The sequence below is a fragment of the Seriola lalandi genome, unplaced genomic scaffold, assembly GCF_002814215.2.
Source record: "Seriola lalandi dorsalis isolate HSWRI2012SDOR001 ecotype SW California unplaced genomic scaffold, Sedor1 jcf7180002054927, whole genome shotgun sequence".
Lineage (NCBI taxonomy): Eukaryota > Metazoa > Chordata > Actinopteri > Carangiformes > Carangidae > Seriola > Seriola lalandi.
In genome coordinates this window covers 1,971,459-1,990,813 of record NW_019525479.1, presented here as the reverse complement: position 1 = coordinate 1,990,813, position 19,355 = coordinate 1,971,459, and the positions used below count along the sequence as shown (strand labels likewise).

At 39.8% G+C, this 19,355-nt stretch overlaps 3 protein-coding genes across 6 annotated transcripts in view; all 3 read right to left on the bottom strand.

The window, feature by feature from the left end:
- The window catches only part of pkig (protein kinase (cAMP-dependent, catalytic) inhibitor gamma), a 24,110-nt gene extending 23,166 nt beyond the window's left edge, over window positions 1-944 (bottom strand). The window contains exon 1 of the mRNA XM_023392937.1: window positions 597-944. The gene's annotated coding sequence lies outside the window, so the exon portion shown is untranslated. The remainder of the gene's footprint in view (window positions 1-596) is intronic.
- A 3,418-nt stretch (window positions 945-4,362) lies between these two features.
- On the bottom strand, window positions 4,363-11,166 carry ttpal (tocopherol (alpha) transfer protein-like). Of its 2 annotated transcripts, none has more exons than XM_087170078.1 (6): window positions 10,995-11,166; window positions 8,838-9,060; window positions 7,854-8,097; window positions 7,454-7,647; window positions 6,982-7,092; window positions 4,363-6,295 (listed from the first exon to the last, which is right to left on the bottom strand). In XM_087170078.1, the coding sequence occupies exons 1-6, from the start codon at window positions 11,054-11,056 to the stop codon at window positions 6,017-6,019; spliced, it is 1,113 nt and encodes a 370-aa protein (XP_087026204.1). In that variant the 5' UTR covers window positions 11,057-11,166; the 3' UTR covers window positions 4,363-6,016. The 2 variants fall into 2 exon arrangements, with proteins under 2 accessions (XP_087026204.1, XP_023248813.1); XM_023393045.1 differs by having other exon boundaries at window positions 10,999-11,157.
- A 1,820-nt stretch (window positions 11,167-12,986) lies between these two features.
- hnf4a (hepatocyte nuclear factor 4, alpha) overlaps window positions 12,987-19,355 on the bottom strand; it is a 20,085-nt gene continuing 13,716 nt past the window's right edge. The window contains exons 1-10 of one of the 3 annotated variants that reach the window (XM_023392980.2): window positions 19,170-19,344; window positions 17,916-18,090; window positions 17,252-17,346; window positions 16,632-16,738; window positions 16,379-16,534; window positions 15,797-15,884; window positions 15,479-15,649; window positions 15,109-15,345; window positions 14,489-14,611; window positions 12,987-14,042 (exon numbers count right to left, since the gene is read on the bottom strand). In XM_023392980.2, the coding sequence (XP_023248748.1) occupies window positions 13,900-14,042; window positions 14,489-14,611; window positions 15,109-15,345; window positions 15,479-15,649; window positions 15,797-15,884; window positions 16,379-16,534; window positions 16,632-16,738; window positions 17,252-17,346; window positions 17,916-18,090; window positions 19,170-19,257 (1,383 nt within the window). In that variant the 5' untranslated portion in view covers window positions 19,258-19,344 and the 3' untranslated portion in view covers window positions 12,987-13,899. Of the gene's footprint in view, window positions 14,043-14,488; window positions 14,612-15,108; window positions 15,346-15,478; window positions 15,650-15,796; window positions 15,885-16,378; window positions 16,535-16,631; window positions 16,739-17,251; window positions 17,347-17,915; window positions 18,091-19,169; window positions 19,345-19,355 lie in introns of those variants that run through there. The other 2 variants (XM_023392981.2, XM_023392982.2) reach the window with 2 other exon arrangements.

Genomic DNA, 19,355 nt, shown 5'->3' with positions numbered 1-19,355 from the left:
GTGGCTGGGTGCATTGACAGAGCAAAAAAAAAAAAAGCACAGTTGATGAGAGAGGAGATGAGGGCTTTCAAAAGCTATCCAGGCTGTCATCATGTACACTGAATGCAGCAGATAATGTGTGGGAAGGACCGTGCATGCCACTATACACACACTAACACACACACACACACACACACACACACACACACACACACGATACACATAGGCGACTAGCATAATGGATGCACTTGAACGCCCCACACGTCCGAGGGGAAAAATGTAAATACGATTAACATTCACATTGTGATTTTGCACATAAATCTGCGCAGAGGTAAAAAGAGCAGGTTCGTGTGGCGGGCTGAGGGTGAGCTCTGCGGACTCTCGGGCTCAGGGATGAGGGATGTATTGTCTAACGATAGTCGCTGTGCTGGTTTGGGGGGGAAAAGCCTTTTTCTAACATCATGTAGAAAAACCTCGCTTCGTGACTCCGCAGCTCCCTGCGGACGGTCACTTCAAGCGCTGCCCGTTTTCACGCACAACAGAAACGCATACACACGCATACACACACACACACACACACACATTTGTACGGCGAGTAGAAAGAGACCGCCACTAACCTTGGTCGGGTCGCCTCCTGTTATCCACTTGTTACAATGGAAATTAAACACCATGGATCCCCAGTTAAGTTTCCTGGCAGTCGGACAGAAAAACCGCAGCGGAATGGGCCGAAGCTGGAGCAGACTGGTGTGTTTAAAAGAAAAACATAAACAGGTAAAACGTGTGGTGAAGTGAAGTGTGTGTTAAAAACAGAGAGAGAGCCGCCTGGCTGTTTTTCTCAGGGCGCCGTCAGCGAACAACGAGAAAAGGTTGTGTCTTCAAACAGCTGTTTTCCAAAATGGAGTTAGCCGTGTCTGAGCCAATCAGAATCCGCCTGTGGAGGCTCCCACTCCTCTGTGGGCTGGAGCCACCGCCACACTGCACTGTGAACATCAAGCACTCACTTTATACATCTATTTTTTTTATTTTTTTATTTTAGCTTTCATGTAGGACAGCTTTATTTAGCCGCACATCAAAGCTCCAGACACCCCAGCTGATCAGAGCTCCTCGCGGGGAACCCCCAGATGTTTCTCATGTTGGTTTCAGTGCAGTTGTTTAACAGTTTACTCTGAGGATGGAGGGCTCATCAGTGATGTACTCAACACTCAGCTGACACTTTATTAGATAACGACACCCAGCAATGGCCGGACTAACCACCCAAAATCTAAAGTTGGGCCCAAAGTGACTTCCACGATTATTTCCCCCAGGAACAAAGAATCTCTCCTGATAACTGATTAATTGTTTAAGTTGTAATTTCCATGATCGTTTTAAGCAAATAATCACAATCATCAATTGTACTAGCTTCTTATTTTATTTTTATTTTTTTTGAAGCAAAGTCAACATATTTGTGTTTTTGACTGTGACTCATGTGAATGTGTTCACTTAAGATATGAAGTTTTTGCTCTCTTCTATCTTTTTCTACACTAAACTATTCATTAATTATTAAAGAAAGTAATTATAAGGAGTGTTAATGATGAAAATAATCACTGGCTGCAACCTTACACGTCTCTTGTGATGGAATAAAACAACTTTTCTGTAGGTTTTAACTGAGATACAGAGAAAATAAATGGAACCATTTATTTTGACAAGTCATTCCACAAGTCAAGGCCATGTGACACAGGATGGACGACCAATCAGAGCTGATATTGAACTTCAAATGGTACAAATTTGTGATTAATCACATTATGCAGACATAAATGACGTAGAGTAAATCTGTGTTTTTTGGGGGCACTGTGCAGTAGCCTCCTTCATGAAGGTTATAATCTGCATTTTTTTGTTGAAACTGCATTAAACTATACTATAATAAACTACATTATACAGAGAGGTGTTTGTGTTAGTCAGCCCACCCTCACTGATACAAACAGGGTGGACAAAATAAAAGAAACACCTTTTTATTATAATGCAACATGGTTCAACGGCACCACAGACGAGCCTACAATAGGACAATAAAGTTGCATCAGCACCTCTTTGAAAACAGTTTCAACACAAAGGGAACATTGTCACCTTCATGAAGGAGCTTTTATTGCAGGACTGTTGCATTAGACTGTATTTGTTTTAACTAGGTGTTCCTGATAAACTGCCATGTGAGTGTAAGAGGCCTCAAACAATACATCGCTGATGAAATGAAAAGGTGCTTATATGTGGGGCTCATATATATACATACATACATACGTACATACAACCTTTTGTTTAACAACAGTCGCTGATCTGAAGGTGTTTTCAGAATCATTAAAAACTCTTCTAGCGAAAAAACTGTCCGATGATTAAACTGAGGTTCGTGAGGAGAGATTCTTTAACTGATCTGCCGGTTTTTCATTTTCATTTTCATTTTGTCCTGAACTCCTACTACATGAGTGTACAGCACACAACAGTTGTGTTCACTGAATGAATGTCATGGTAACAGAAAACCAACAATATCCAACAATGTAGGATGTGTTAGTTAAAATAAGAGTCAAAATCTCATGAAAGAGACAGAACAAATTAATGAGCTCTGAGTAAGTCTTCCAGATGGCAGCGATCCAGCATCCAACCAGCAGAGTCACATGCCAAAACTATTTTAATCTTGACTGTAAGACACAACTCAACATGGTTTAAAGTACATATAGATACATGTTTTCTTTTAGGAGTATTTTTCTAATTTGATGTCTTGCAGTATTTTGAACGAGTTGATTTTAATCCAGTCAAGGTCACCACAGCTCCGACCTTCATGCCAAGCAAACTAATGACCTAATGAAAATTTAAAGTGTATGTGCTCATCTCATCACACAAAGTTTTCCTCATGTTAACATGCCACATACATGTGGTCCACCCACAGATCCTGAGGAGCGCTCGGTTATTCCATCGATAGAATCTGTTATAGTTTCAGAATCATTGCGCAAAAATGTAATAATAACACCAATTTCTCCAGTTGTGGAAATGAACAAAGTATGTTTAAAATCTATATATGAAATTTAAGTAAAGCTGAAGTTTACATGCATTTTAATTTTGATGTACTTCAACATGACAATATAAAGGGGAATGTATTTTTTTATTCTACTACATAAATGTTATGAACAGTGGTGATGGAGGGAGACGTACTCACATCCTTTAGTAAAAGCACCAATATGACAATTTGTAAAACTCCTGCATTTAAAGTCCTAAGTGTCAAAAGTTTTTGTTCTGCAGAGAAATGATCCCTGTCAGTGATATAGCTGTTACATTATTATATTGTTAACACTGATGCATCAATATGTATGTATTACTGTTGTTGCTGGAGCAGGTGGAGCTAGTTTTAACTGCTAGTTCAGTCCAGTGATTTGAGCCCCTCTCAAGTATCTGAGCGGCCACGGGATGAATTAAATTTAACGATTAAATGAGAAGAAAAACAAAGTTTAGCTAAACAAATGTGTTTTTATGTTGTTGTTTTCTTCAGTTTTCTGAAATATTGGATCATTTTATCTCTTTGGGTCTCAAACTGTTGTTTAAATGAAACTATCTGCGGAGTTTAAAGGACAAATGTGTCTGTGATGAAACAACAAACACCCAAAACATCTGAATTGTATCAATGGGTTCCAGTTTTACAAGCGTCATAAGCCAACAACTGGTTGGCAGAACCTTTTTAGTATTTAACAATGCATTGTTTTCTTTTTTTTATAACCTTAACATATGTTTCTTTTATTGAAATGATCAATGTGAAAAGTCCCTGAAGCTGTCAAACACATGAGTGAAAAGTATATTTCCCTCTGAATCTGGTTGAGTTTAAGTTTAAAGTAGCAATAAATCTAAATTCTGAAGTAAAGTACTTGAGTTATTATATTTCCTTACGTTCCCCAGCTGCCTGACAGCTATAATTACTATTTATTTGCAGATTAAGATTTTACAAATCATATAATTTTATAAAATGATACATTGCTATAATTCAACAGTAATGTTAATGTATAGTAACATTAATAACTAAAGTTTGCTGCAACCTTACTGTTAATGCATCTGTAATCGTTTATATATTGACATAATCAGAAAGGGCAATTGTGCATAAGAAGTTCTTTTATATTAAAGCACATTACGCTTTTACGACTTCTACTTTGAGTACTTTTACACTGTGGTATTACTACTTTAGTAAAAAGTCAGTACTTCTTCCACCACATGTATTCCTGAAGTCTCTGGGGGCCCATGAGCCCAGTTTGGGAAACGCTGTTCAAGTCAGCTGCAATTATGTTGTGAAAATACCCACAACTTCCCCAGAGCCTGCAGCAAACCACCATCCCCTGCCAACAACAGCATCCGCAGCACAAACAGAGACACAAATAGCACTTTTATCAGTTTGAGTTTTACTTTACTGTCTACGCTACCAACAATAAATTTCCTACAACACAATACAGCTTATAGTCACAGACATGCTTCAAATAAAAATATAAAAGACTGAACAAAACGATTCAAGTTAGCTTCAGGCTATACCACATGAAAACAGATCCAATATTATTGCACATTTCTGTACATGGCCTGGTGTAAAATTTGGCAAACCAGATGTGTATAGAGTCAGGACTGAATGTTCTTTCCCCCGATGTGACTCCTGTGATCAGTAATGGCCCTGTGTTAAGACTGCGTGATGAAACACAGGCAAACAGGTCAAAAAAGGTTAACCAAAAAAACATAAGGCAGATTATCTGAACTTAGAAAAATAATCCTCTTCAAGCGAAAGAAAACTAAAGCATCAGCTAAACAAAGGCCCTCAGATACTGTGTATGAGTTAGATACTGAACAAAAACATTTACTGGTAAATCTATGACGTTACTATTTCTCCATCTACTTCCACTTAACTAACAATCAAGAACATCCAGCCTTATGTAAAACAAGCCCTGATGAAAATAAAAACAAATATTGCTTTGGTACACACACATCCAACATGACTTATGATGCTTCTCTAGGAGGATCTACTGATTAACAACAGTTTAAGGCAATGCATTAGATGGTTAGCAGCACAAAAACTGTCTCCATTTTTTATTTTTATCAGTTGAGGGGTGACGTAACCATGCAGACAGAGCACTAATGGCCAGTCTATAACTGCCTGTTTGCAGATGCTAAACAAACTGAGGAGATGTGAGACTGAGAAGCTGTTTTTAGAATTCTGCCTCAGTTGAAAACATTAATGGATAGGTTCACATTTTTGTCTGTCATGTCTGTCCTGAAACAGCACTCATGCCCATTTTGTACATTAAAACACTTTTTCTTTGCTTGCTATAAGACCGATAAGAGATCCCCCTTCTAATGTGCTCCCAGTGGGATAGACGGGGGACAAAATCCACAGTTCACATTGCAAAAATGCATTTCCGCTCAGTAGTTCAGCTGAAGCTAATATGAGGTTTCTGCAGTCTCAAAAATAAGTGTTTTTAGTTCCAAATCCCCTCTTTGTGTTTTCCTGGAGAGCGCGTCTGTGCCGAGCTGGTGAACAGCTAAGAACATAAATAAGGAATCTTGTACTACAAAGACAGTAACCTTTGTGGAAGCCCACTTAATTTGTCTGACTGGTGCTGAGGCCTCATAACAGCTTCAGCTAAAAACATTTTTGTCCCCCGTCTCTTCCACTGGAAGCACATTAGGAAGGTAGTATGAACAGGAGGAATGTTTACATCAAGCAAAACCTCTTTCAATGTACATATGAGCACCTGACTTTTACTGCAAATACTGTAAATAAATTCAATAAGTCCACCAATTATGTTTAAACATGCATCGGCTCATGTCTGAAGCCTCTTTGCCTGAGTCTGCAGCTGCCTTCGAACCATGATTGAATGCTGGGCTATGTGTAAATTAGATAAGACAGATCTGCCTAACATAGTGCTGCTTTGTTAGTAAAATAAATCATGTATAATATTGGCAACTTGCCCTGTAAAAGTCTACACATGTGTTTCAAATGAAACAGGAAATGTCCTCTCAGTGATGGGAGTCTACACGTCTACGGTGTGCATCAGTAACAGTAGTAAAGTTGGGAGCGCAGCCCCCTGAAGCTGTCGTCGTCCTGCCCACTGCCCTGCTCTCCGTCAAACAGCATGGAGTCTGGGAGCACCACGCCCTCTAGTGGATCTGGTTGGCAAAACTCCACTATGAACTCCTCCTCACAGTCCAGCAGCAATCTCGACCACGCGCACATGTCCAGCTGGCCCGCGGTCCCCCCATACTCCTCTGGCAGGACAGACCGGGGGATGTTCCGGTGCAGGGAGCGCAGGTCTGAGCCATGGAGGATGTACTGTTGGAGGAGACAGCAAACACACCACGCCAGCTTCATGAAATGGAAGGTGACACTTGATAATGAATTATGATCCAACTCTGCAGTTCCTCAGCTCTACTGAGCTTTATAGCTTCCTTCAGCTCTTTGTTTTGGTTTTACAGCCACCTACTTTACCTTTGGTTCACTCACTAAACATTAGCATTAGCAGATAGCTTGTGAATATACTGGAGCAGCTAGCAGCTAAAGAGCCAGATACTTCACTCAGGAGGTGTAAGAGCTCAAACCAGAGCTAAAAGTAAAGTGAATATTGAACTTACATTTACCAAACGGCCAGAAACACAACTCTAAATGAATGCTAATGTTGCTCAGCATGATAACAAGTTTGCCTTACCAACTTAAAAGGTGATAACATGTCACTGTTGTGTTTACAGTTTGTTTCTGTTAAACCCAAATTAAGAAAAGAGTCAGTTATTGCATTTTTAAATGAACAAAGCAATCCCTTTTGTGTCATTTTAGAAAATATGGGGTTGGTGTTTCTGTTGGTTCTTTCCCCTGAAAAGAAAATGCTTGGCCTTCCATTTTCCACAGATGCAAATAGACTATTATTTTGGAGCACTGGCTGAGGATAAAAGGGAGGCACACGATTCAAAACAAGCCTTTGTTTAAAACAAAAGAGTCAGAGACAATTCCAGGACAATAGTTACCCTCTCTGCCATCTTCTCCTTCAGAAACGGCTTAATTATAGCAAAGATGCCTTTGAAAATCCTGGGCTCGTTAATTATGTTAACGGCCTTGATTCTGATTGGAAACCCATCCTGTGAATTAGAACAGAAAAGTGCATTCAGAACAGTCACAGCTGGTCCTTTTAAAGCGTTTTCACGTGTGTTTTGTGTGCTCATGTAAATATTACACACTCTGACATCACGGCGAAACTCAACAGGCAATGCTGAAGAGCCATTGTTGTAAATGACAATGTTTTTTCTTGTGTCATATTTACTGCTGTGTCATTAAAATATAAAATAACATTTTGAGTAAATGCTACGTTTGCATTCAAGTAAAAAAGTAGTTTTTGCCAACTTAAAAAAATATATATATTAAATTCAAACAGATCATATGAGGTTATATTTCTGTCAGACAATACAGATGCTCCTATCATCAGATGTTAAGAGTTCTTACCTGGAGGATGCTCACAACTTTTTTGGCAAGAAAGGGGCCTGGATTGGAGGCTTGTGACATCCCCACTCCGGTGTAGTCTGCTAAGATGACGATACCGTTCACCTGCGTCTCCTCTGGCTGGATGAGCTTCTCCAGAGTCAGATAAATGGCTCTCACATTGTCAACAAATGGATAATCATTTGGTTTCCATTTTCCTGTAAAAGGAGACTGAGCTGAGTAATTGCAAAAACATGACTAAAGCACATACTGGAAGAACTGTCAGTAACTGGCAATTAGTCATAGAGAGAATTAAAAAAAATGAACTCTACGGAGAGTAACGTTACAGCTGAATGGAAAACAATAATTACAGAATGGTTGAGTCATTGCAAAATTCTTCAATGAAAATGAAGCAAACACCAACCTGGCCGCAGACAGAGGATGTATCTTCCGTTGGGGTCCGGCTGTGGCAGCACCGTGAGAAAGCCCAGGTCCAGGACGTGCTTCACCGTGGATGGCTTCAGGTCCTGGAAGACCTCAGGCCAGGCTTTACGGCCTGCGTGGTAATTGAGCAGCAGCTGCAGGGCACGGTCGTAGTCAAACTTCCTGGCCCGCAGGAAGCGTAGGAGGAAGGCGTCGTCTAGCCTCGTTCTGAGATTGGGTTGTTCCTGCAGGTGGAAAATCAAGACTTCATTGAATAGATTGCTGTACAGTTTTTTCCCCAAGTGCTGCTCATTGTGGGAACTGTTGGGTCTTGATCTTACACTGTCAAGTGCCTTGAGATTATGTTTGTTATGATTTGGTGCTATACCAATAAAATTGAAATAGAAAGAAGTGAAATGAGCCATTCATTAATCAGTGGAATCAAAATGATTTAATACACTACATGAATATAGAGTCAAGTGACTTTAAAAGCAGATGTCTGGAGATATTCTATATTTTTCTTACTTTCAACACATCCTAATGAACTAACTGCAGTAGCTAGAACTAGTATTATTGTGTATCCAACCTGATTATCTTCTTCTCATCTCCAACCTGAGCAGGCACCTGTGTCAGTGTACAGGGCCTTTAATTTATAATAATGCATCATATTTTATAAACTGACCATATGTTTTTTTATGATAAATTCAACAATCGTTATAAATGAGGTTGTCAAATAAATGTGGTCTGGTAAAAAGTTCAATGTATGCACTGAGCATTCAATGCCAACTTTCAATACTTTAAATTCATTATTCATTTCTGGGGGATATAGGGACAAAGTCAACTAATTTCCTGGATTTTTTCTACCAAGATGATCTGTCCTCCTTTAAATGTTACCGACATATCCAGCACAGTTTTCCTGAAAGCAGGAATGATACTGTTTATGTTTATAAAAATCTCAATAAGGCAAAAAAGCAATAAACAAAACCTTCAGTATCATGTCTCTCAGCGCTTGTACATCCCGGAGACGCCACTCTGGTTTCTCCTGGAGCTCCTCCCGTGCCTTGGCCACCAGTTCAGGGGTCAGGGTGCAGGAATACATGGGCGGGGGGGGTCCTGGGAACCAGCTGTGTCCTGCAGCTGCTGATGGGTCCACTGGAGGAGACCTGAGATCGATGGACTCATGCTGATCGGCCATGGACTGACTGAGACTGACAGCAACACAGAAGAGACATCAGAGACGCTGTGTAAACACTAGAGCTTAGACAGAACTAAGTAAAACTCATGCATTCAACATAAGTTAAAGTACAGATGTACTCATTACAGAGGACAGCTCATTTCAAAATAACATGCAGCACTGTGCGAAGGTTATAGGCACTTTCACAACTACATTTCTCCTAAATGGTTACTTTATATCTTCTGCGTTAGTGTCCATTAGTGTGTCAACAGGAAATATCATATTTTAGATTTCCAAACATGACTTCTGCAAATGTGAAATATTCCAGTGAGACATTTATATGCTGTTAAAGAAAATAACAGACAGACCATTTTCGAGTTAAAAACTGGAAAAGGGTATTTGTAGGGACATAGCCCAGTACATGGTTAAACTACAACAACATAACAAGTAGGTTGAAACAAAATCAGTAACATGAAGAGACAGAAGATGCTGAAACGGCCTGAATCCACAGTAGAACTGTGGCAAGTTCTCCAAGATGCTGGAACAACCTCTATGACAAAAAGCTGTGTGTAAGTTTACCAAGGAGGGCTGGTGCTGTTTTAAAGGGAAAGGGAGGTCACATCACCGTACATTACATTACATTAGCTTTTTTCACAGTAGTGGTTTCTAATTATTGACGCATGAATTTGTAAGCTTGACTGATGTTGCAGCTGGTATAGGTGGGACTAACTACTTTATATAAGGCTGAGTAGCTTAATTTATAATAATACATTATGTATGTATGTATGTATGTATGTATGTATGTATGTTTGTATTAACAATCTGAATCTGTGAAGTCACTAAAGCTGTCAGATAAATGCAATGGCGTTGAAAGTACATTATTTGCCTCCAAAATGTTGTGGAGTAGCCATGGCTGGATTTGTTAGAAATTTGCACCAGTGAAGTAAAATATCAACTCTGATGGATCGTCCAGCCTGTGGGCCCGGTTTTGAAAAGGGACTTTGTCTCCAGTTTATACTGCCTTCATTTCTCATAAAGTTTGTTTAATCAAACAAACTTTTCAAATTTCATGTCAATTTTTCTGTGTCAAGTAATTAACTCACAGAAAACCTCAGGTATGGTGATATTGTGCTGCTCTGTCCTACTTTAAATGTTACTAGTATATACAGTGCAGTTTTCCTTTGAGCAAGAATGAGACTGTTTGTTTATATGAATGTCCATATGGCAGAAAAGCACAAAACAAAATCCCACAACCCATAGGGAACCTCGGGTAGGGTAGTATTATTCCATCACAGTCTAACTGTTAAGCTGCAACCAACAATTATTTTCATTATCAATATCTCTGACAATATTTTTTTAATAGTCAACTGTGTATAAATATTACAATCATTATTCCCTGAGATGTAGTTGCTTTGTTTTGTCAAAAGCCTCAAAAGTTAAATCATAGAAAACCAAGAAACCTAGACAAGAAACTTAAACATCTGTCAATCTACTGATCAATTATTAGACTAACAATTTGAACTCTAGAGTACTGGTTGGTTTCTAGGTGTCCGGGAATGATGAAACTGCCATGTGTAGGGGGGGTCCAACAACAAATTTTTGCCCTAGGATCCCCGAGGAGAATAATCTGGCAATGGGAGTAGAAGTAACACAAAAATACTGTAGTATAGTTCAAGCTCCTCAAAATTGTACCTTTGGAAAGCGTTGAAGTAAATGCACTTAGTTACATTCCACCACTGCATAGTTTACATCCATTAATACCACATTACCTGAAATGGTCAACAGATATTGGACGTAAAAACGTTCCCTAACAGCGGGGAGAGTATGAGAATTACCTACAAACCCACAGCAGCGTTAACAAGCTCACTGTTTTGCGTTTTATTCAGCAGTGAGTCAGTCTGGATATTTCAACCTGACCCTCAACATAACCGCTGCGACAGAACCAAACTCAGAATAATGACTGAATACCAACCCGGAAATGCGTTTAGCAGGAACCTTCTAGGACAGAGGTAGACGCCTTTTATGAGCATCCATTGGCAAACGATAAAAATGCTTTAAAAACTGCCGCAACGACCAAGAACCACAGCGATAAAAAATAAAATCACAGCCGAACCTGTCAGGAAAATCCCTTTTCCGGGTAGAGAAATAACGCTCTCTCATTGGTCCATTTGAAACACGTGGTGCGCTATGATGGAAGTGAGCGTGTGTTGTTTTGAGGCTGTGATGCCTTCACTAAAACTGGGAAAGTAGCAAATCACGATATATAGCATACTGAAAATCAAATTAGCATTGACAAAAATTGTTTTTCATGGCTGTTTTTACTTCAAAAACTAGGTCTCCAAAACTGTTTATTTCACAAATGACCAATTAACGTGCCACAATTTTACTTGCTAACACGCTTACACACCAAAGTTTAAAATTTGTCAAATTATCTCGCACGTCTTCAATGCACCTGAATCTCACATCTTCTAAACCAGCATAGATAGAATTTCCGCACTTCTTCAAGTTTTATTAATTACTGATATGCATCAGGCCTATATTTACCACAGTACGTTTGCTTGAGTAGAAGAACTAACAACGATATAAACATACTCCAGTGCAAGTAAAAGGCATAAACTCAAAATCCTACTAAGGTAAATGTACAGAAGTATTATAAACAAAATGTAGTTTTGTTTATAATACTTCTGTAAAGTAAATTAAAAGCACTCGTTCTGCACTAAGATGTCCTCTGTGCCTGATGTATTATCAGATTGTTTACACCAATGTGTCAACAGCATTTTGCTGTTTTACTGTAGCTGGTTGATTTGGAGCTAGTTTGAATTACTTCATATAAAGTTAGGTATTTTAGCCTAGTCCATCAACTGCAACAATCACTCACTGCTAACAACTCATACATCTGAAACATGACAAGAGGCCCTGACTAGACACTGATTTTTAATAAGAGGTCACAAGCCAACAAGCTTGGGACATCTGGTTCATGTTTATTATGTAGAATTTTTAATCTAGGAAGTAATTATTAACTACAATATAACAGAAGTACAACATTTCCCTCTGAAATTCAGTGAAATATTCTATAGGTACAGGTAGCAGAAAATAGAAATGCTTGAGAGAAGTACTTTTTGAGTAAATCTACTTTCCATCCCTGGCTGTGAAAAGGTATGTGTATACCTGCATGCAGTTTTTATATTTCCTGCACAAGTTGTATTTATTGTTTTGTAAATCTTTATATTGGCAAAGCAGTTAAACTATCAGAGGGTTTGTGTGGCCTGAATTTCTTTTTCCACATTTCTCCTGGACAGATTTGATGTATCAGTTACACTTGGAAGCAGCAGATGGCAGAGTTTGCCTGCATCTTACACACCTGCAGGCTGCAGCCCAGTCACTGTAGGCTACATGTCGTGTCATTATCTGTCAGTTATGTTGCTTCAAATCTGAAAATGTTAAAATATCAGCAGTTAAAAATAATGTATATAACTGACAGCTTCATATTTATGTAAGTGTTTGGTGTTTTGGTGAAGAAAAAAAAAAACTTTATTTGGATATCTTTAGGGGTGACCTTCATGCCTGAGGCCTCCACTTGTGTCAAACCACTGTAAAGGTCTAGTTAAGTCTGAATGCAGCACATTGGCATTAGCTATGAGTTTTTCCATACAGAACAGAAAACTGTCTTTCAAGTTGTTTTCCTTTCTCTCTGTCTCTGTCTTGAATCAGTGCTATCTATAATGATTTTATGGCAGTTTATCATTCTGAAGCAACGTGATGCAATAGGCTATCAGTGAACAAGCAGCACTGCCACGTTGGACCCATTTTTTTTTCCTCCAGAGACTTTCCAACATGTCTGATGTCTTTTTTTTTTTAAGTTTCACCATTTGTTATTTGAAAATGTGTAATCTCATTCATTCCTCTGTAAACTCTTCTCTCATAATTATAGATAGTATAAAATATGATCTGCAGAAAATGTAAAAATAGATCTTGAGATTTATTCATTCATGTTCACATTGTAAGGCGAAACATTGCCTGTTTTTGAAAGGCAGTACAGGTTACAAGGCACAATTTATTCCATCAGTTAAACCATGACAAAGTACTAAACAAAAAATATAATATATGTTTTTTAAAAACCAATACAACATATTATTGGGAAACTTCCTCAGTGTGTCTGCCTGTGACTTTTACAAAGTGGCACCACAGAGCTCACCAAGATTTCTTGGTGTAAAATTTTAACATGTTACATTTTACTACTGTAAATATGCATTTTCCAGCATATAAAACAATTTTAGTCACAGAATATTACAGAGACCCCTCAAAACAGCTGAACTCATTCAAGGAATTTCCTTTAGCTTTGATAAATGACATTTTCTGAGTTCATGACTGAAACCATTTTATCAATAATGAACATAAAACAAAATACTGTGCAACACTAAATACATTGTAAGGCCTTTTGTAACATTCATAAAGTACTGACATGATCACATCACCATGTCTAACAAAAGCCTTACTGCACACACTGAGGCCATGCTAAAGGAAATGACATTACCCAATACTAGACTATATATACAATAATGTACGTCGATCTTACAGAACAACAGTTTGCCTGGAAAGTTTCAACTCTTTTCAACTCGTTGAAAGTTTTGTCTGGCTTTCGCCGAGCTGTGGAGCTCAGCTGCAGCTGCTGGTGTGAATGAACAGACCACTGAAGACTCAGACTAGAAATCTCCAAGGGACATAATTGCAATTACATTCTATGTGTTTAGCTACTTTATTGTTTCAGTCAAGTTTACAGCTTCAATTGCTGATTGTGTATAAACTTACATACAAATATTCTGGTTTAACACAATAAAAAAAAAAACTGAAGGAATAAGGATTCAGAGGGTTGCTAGATGGCCTCTTGCTTTGTAATGGTAGGCTGAGGGATGGAGGTCGGCTGCTTGGGCACGGTGGCTATGACCCCCTGAGCCATTTTGTAATGTTCTGAGCTGGAGGCAGTGGGCGGAGATGGGATTGGGGTTTCAGGAGTGGCTGAAAAGTAGAACACAAAGGAACAGGAGCGAGTCAGAGGGAGAAACTGCAGCATAAGCAGGTGTATATTTACCGTTGTGTGGTATAACATGTCCTGGGGCAAAACAATTTTTAAGATAAGGAATAAGCACTTTTGTGAAATTTCTCAGAGCATTAAACATGTTAAGAAAGAATAACAGAAGTTCTCTTTGACAAAATAAGCCAGATTAGTTTCCATGAAGAACTTAGAGGATTATTTTGCCAAGCCTGTTTTCGCTTCCAGCTACCAGAGTGCACACAAGCTGTGTGAGGAAAATCTGATGGTCAAAATATACAAAATATCAGTTGGCTTAAATGACTGCCTCTGATCAAGAAGCTGGGCTGCACAAGAACATCTGCTGCAGAGAATGATACAACATTTGTGCCACACATTTAAGGACATTTTGTTTCATGTGTTTAATACTTACAGATTTGACCGTTATGGATCGGCGTTGGCATGGTGCTGGCCACTATAACATTGCTGCTGAGGTGCTCTTGAACCAGGTGAGGGTGCAGAGAGTGAGGTGCATGTGGAGCTTCACTGGCAGAACCTGAGAGACAAAACACACAAACATAGTCAGGGTTAATTTACTAAAGCATATCTGACTGCCACAGTCCTCTCTGTTGTCTATATTGTTAAAGGTCCCATATTGTAAAAATAGCGAGACGCCCATGTCTAAAGTATCAAAGTGTGCAATCACAATGTGTGCAGACAAAATACACAGAAACTGAGTCTTAAAATGAGCTGTCAGGACTTCTGTAACTTTGTGATGTCACAACAAAACAGTCACCGCTCCCTGCCATGTCCCCAGTGCCTTGACCCACCATCCTCCAGAGCTCCAGGGAGAAGCCCGAAAGAGGAGCTGTAAAACTAAACTGAGATGGTTTTTGGTACTTTAAACCACAAATATTTTTTCTTATGGATATCAACACTTCAAATAAAACACCAGAAAAGTGTGGAACATGGGACCTTTAATACACATGGATTCTGTGTGATTCAAAGTCACATTCTGCTCAGGTTGGTTACAAATAATCTGAATGAACTCACCTCCAAGAAGCATTTCTTGTAGCAGGTTGTCGATCTTGGCCATGCCAAAGAGTTTGACGAACTGGATCTGTTCAATCATTTGCCAGGTGATGCTCTGTAGCGTCGGCAGCAGCAGAAGCAGCTCCCCGAAGCGCCCCCGAGAGTCGTACTGCCTGTCGTTGATGTAGTCCTCCAGGCTGACCTGGACCTGGTATCGCATCCGCTTGATCTTCACGGGGTCGCTCAGACCTTTCGCATCTGTGGGCAAATAAAAGCAGGGGGTGTTTACAAAAAGAGGTCTGTTGTAACTGTTCATCTGTATGAAGTATCTAGAGTACTGTGTTCATATGCCCCAGTTTTTTTTTTTTTTTTGGCTTGACTAGAATCTTACGTTGTTCAGTAGTAGTACCTGGGTCAAAGAAAACTATGGCTTTCAAGCAGGCATATTCATTGTCATCTATCTGAAGCTCCTGGAAGGGAAGCACCAGCTCATCCAGGATCCTCACTGCTACCCTGCCCACCTCCAGCTCTGGGCAGTTTCTAGGAATGATGTGGTCATTTCCTGCAGGAGAAAATGAAAACATTAGATTCAAATTTCTTCCTGGATGAGACAATTCTGTCGTTTTTTTTTTTTTTTTTTTTACAGAATTGGGCAATGAGTATCGACAATATGAGTGTGGTCAAATACTTGTTCATGTGTCAGTTTTACCTAATAAGAGGATATCTTTGTACAGCATGGACCTCTTTGCAGCACCGAGCAGGAGATGCTCTCCAGCGTGAGCTCGCAGCAACGCCACCTGAAACACAATGAATTCATCTACTTATTAGCTGCGTGATAATAACTCTCCCGTGTGTCAGTATCATGTCAACTGAAGCTTGGGGTGTAAACTGAAGCTTCAAAGAGAGAGAGCATGAAAAATAGCCTGGTGGAAGACACTGTCATAACATCAGCAAATCAGTTACTAAGGCCTGGTGATCACACTGTTAATGATTCTGCATTTTTTTTCCAAGGAGGGATATAACTTTAAAACTAGCTCATCATATTTAACTCAAGATTAAAATACATTAACCACCGTGGTTGAAGAGTTAAGGTTTAGGGTGATTAACAAAACCTGGTGGTCATCAGAGATTTGTATAATTTATCTTTTTTCCAGAGTATTTTTAATTATTTAGGAAGCAGATATTCACCTGTTTGCTCCTGTAGCCCACACCACGGTTTTGAGTGGGCTGGTTGATGAGTGACCAGAGTGTCTATACAACTATGTACACTGTGTCTGTGTATGAGTCTTACCTGGTCATCCAGGGGCAGGTCACAGAAGGCCGGGATGTACTTGGCCCACTCCACCAACACCAACAGCTGCTGTTTCATGGACTCGCACACATCTGTGATGGTGGCGATCTTTTTGGTCCTTATGTCGCCATTCAGTATGGGAGCAGGGGAGGTGATCTACACAAGGCAATGTGAGATGTGTGTGAAATCACTTGATGTCTTAATACAGGTGATTAATAGCGGTGAGATGTGAGTCCCAAAGATGATTGAGTACCTGTCTCGACAGCACGTCTGCCTGGATGAGTGCATTGATGGATGGTAAACTGCTGTCTTCATAGCTGGATCTCCTAGTGCTGATCCTGTCTCTTTCATTCTGCACAGCTAAAACCAAAACACATATTTGTATTCACTGTTTAGTTGCAGAAGGAAAATGTGCAATTTCCATGCAGTGAAGTCAATTCAAAATGCAGGAAAACAGTGAAAAATGTTACATTTCCACCGTTTCTTTGTTCGGCGGAAATCAGACACTGACTCATTTAAAAGAAAAATAAGTCCTCCAGGGTTGTCATGTTTATCAGTATATGACTATTATTGCTCGGAAGTGTTTGCTCAGCATAAGCTGGTCAGAGACTTCAGCGCTCTTCGGAGTGAACATTAACAAAGTGCTGCTCTCCTGAGTATTGCAACACATCCAGACGAGTTGTGTCGATTCATTAGAGGCAGCTCAGACTGGGGCTGTGATTTGCTGATTTAATGGGAAATTCTGTTTTGTTTTTGTTTTTTTTCAGGAGAGATATTGCTAGAACCACCAGTGCTTTCATTAAAAAAAAAAAAAAAAACATATATATTGAGATTATAGAGTCGGTTTGCTGTGAAGAGATAGACGCCTCCTACCTTCTTTCTTCATGCCAGCTCTGAAGCACTTCTTCAGTCTGCAGTATCTGCATTGATTTCGCTTGTCTTTGTCCACAATGCACTGTCTGTTGAACCTGGGAAGTGAATGGAATAAGTTTGTGCTCTTATAGATTCAAAAAAGAAACTTAAACAAGTGAAGTCATTAGAACTCAAATGGTTGATTCGTCACTGAACTGAAAATTAATCCAAAACTATTTTGATAATCAAAAAACAGTTTCCAGCTTTTTGAATGTGAGGATTTGATGCTTTTCCTTGACATATACAACAGTAAACTGCATATCTTTGGATTTTGGACTGTTGGTTGGACAAAACAAGAGATTAGGAGGGCTGTGGGAAATCATAACAGGCATTTTATCTACTATTCTACTATTTTCTGATATTGTATGGACAAAAAGATTAATCGATTAATCAAGAAAATAATTGGTAGATGAATCGAAAATCAAAGCCTGCAGCCTGGGAAACAATTAGGATTTAATGATTTACTAAAACACATTTTTCTCTGTCTCTCTTTCCCTCTCACAAACACAGTTGGGCTCCAGCTTCACAGCAAAGGTTAAATGTGTAAGGCTTTGCTTCACTGTCACATCAGCAGCAGTGGAAAAGTAATGTAATTCTCTTTCTTCAATCATAGATCTGTCCTCACCTGCAGGAGTACATGTGGTTTTTGCGGACGCTGCGTCTGAAGAAGCCCTTGCAGCCGTCACAGCTGGAGGCGCCATAGTGTTTGCCAGTGGCTCTGTCTCCACATATGGCACACAGGCTGCCTGCTGCCAGGTGGCCGGTGGCGTTCATGTTGGCACTTTCTGCCGGTGAGGAGTCTGACACAAGAAAGAGAAGAGAGAAAAGAGACATTTCATCAGGCTTGAAGGACGTCAGTTTTAGACTTGTGACATGGGTGACCTGAAACCAGGGGAGATGTGCTTTTATAAAAGCCAAAAAATCTCCAAATCTGATATTGGACAGGCATCAAGAAATATGTTTGATCACCAGCTCAGAGGCTGTTTAATAGTGTTTTTACTTGACAAATTGTCAAGACGGTTTATTTTAAGAAGGTGTGAACGGCCGGAGTGAATACAGTGATCAGCTTCACTGACGGCTGATCAAAACCGGCCGTCATGAGAACCTGCCTGAGTAGCTCAGACAGAGTCAACACAGCACAATTGATGTGGGTTTGATTACCTCTGAAAAGGCAATCACTGGAGACAGTTTTCTTTCTAGCCACCCTCACAGTCACCAGACTGGGTCAATCAATCACAGCGTATGTCATGACACATGATATAGATTCAAAATGACAGGATGACTCATGAAAAGACATTGTTATACATCTTTATAATAGAGAAATGTGTAAGTGGTGAAAAGAGTTGAGTGGGGAGTTCATTTTTTAGTCTGAGTGGGAATTTTAGAAGCAGGATCACAGCCAGGCGTCATGGGAGACTGCATATATAAATAAGTTGGTGTCATTGTGAGCACATCTCAGATAAAACTGCACCTTTCTTCTTCACTTTAGACTGTGGGAACAGACCGTTTGTAACAGGAGAGCGCTGATCATGATACTCACACTACTGCTTCATCACAGAATAAATATCAACCTGATGTAATCAGTCTACGAGCTGAAACGGGTTAATATTGCTTTGACCAAATGACCTGAGTGCATTGAGAATAGAGCGGAGTCTCGTAAATCAAAATCTCTTAATGTTTTACCATAAGAGCATAAGAGGTGATAAAAGTAGACCCCACGGCGCTGGGTCATCCCTCTCCTGCAGCACGGGCAGCAGATGGACAAATGACCCCTTTTTATCACTTCATGCCAGAACTGCTCTCTGTGCTCTCTTGACCAAAGTTTTAAATCAGTAAAAGTTTCAAAGTTCAGCATCAGAGCTGCATATATGTGACTCACCTGTGCCCAAGGGGAGCACTTGCATGTTTTCGAACTCCAGCGTGGTGTAGGCTGGGTCCAGAGCCTCGCTGTAGTCTGCCATGTCCATGTCTGCCAGTGCTTTGGACAAACAAATTCTCAACTACCTGACAGTGGGGCAGAAAGACTTGTCCAAGAAGCTAATGTGCCCCCCCACCCCACCCCCTC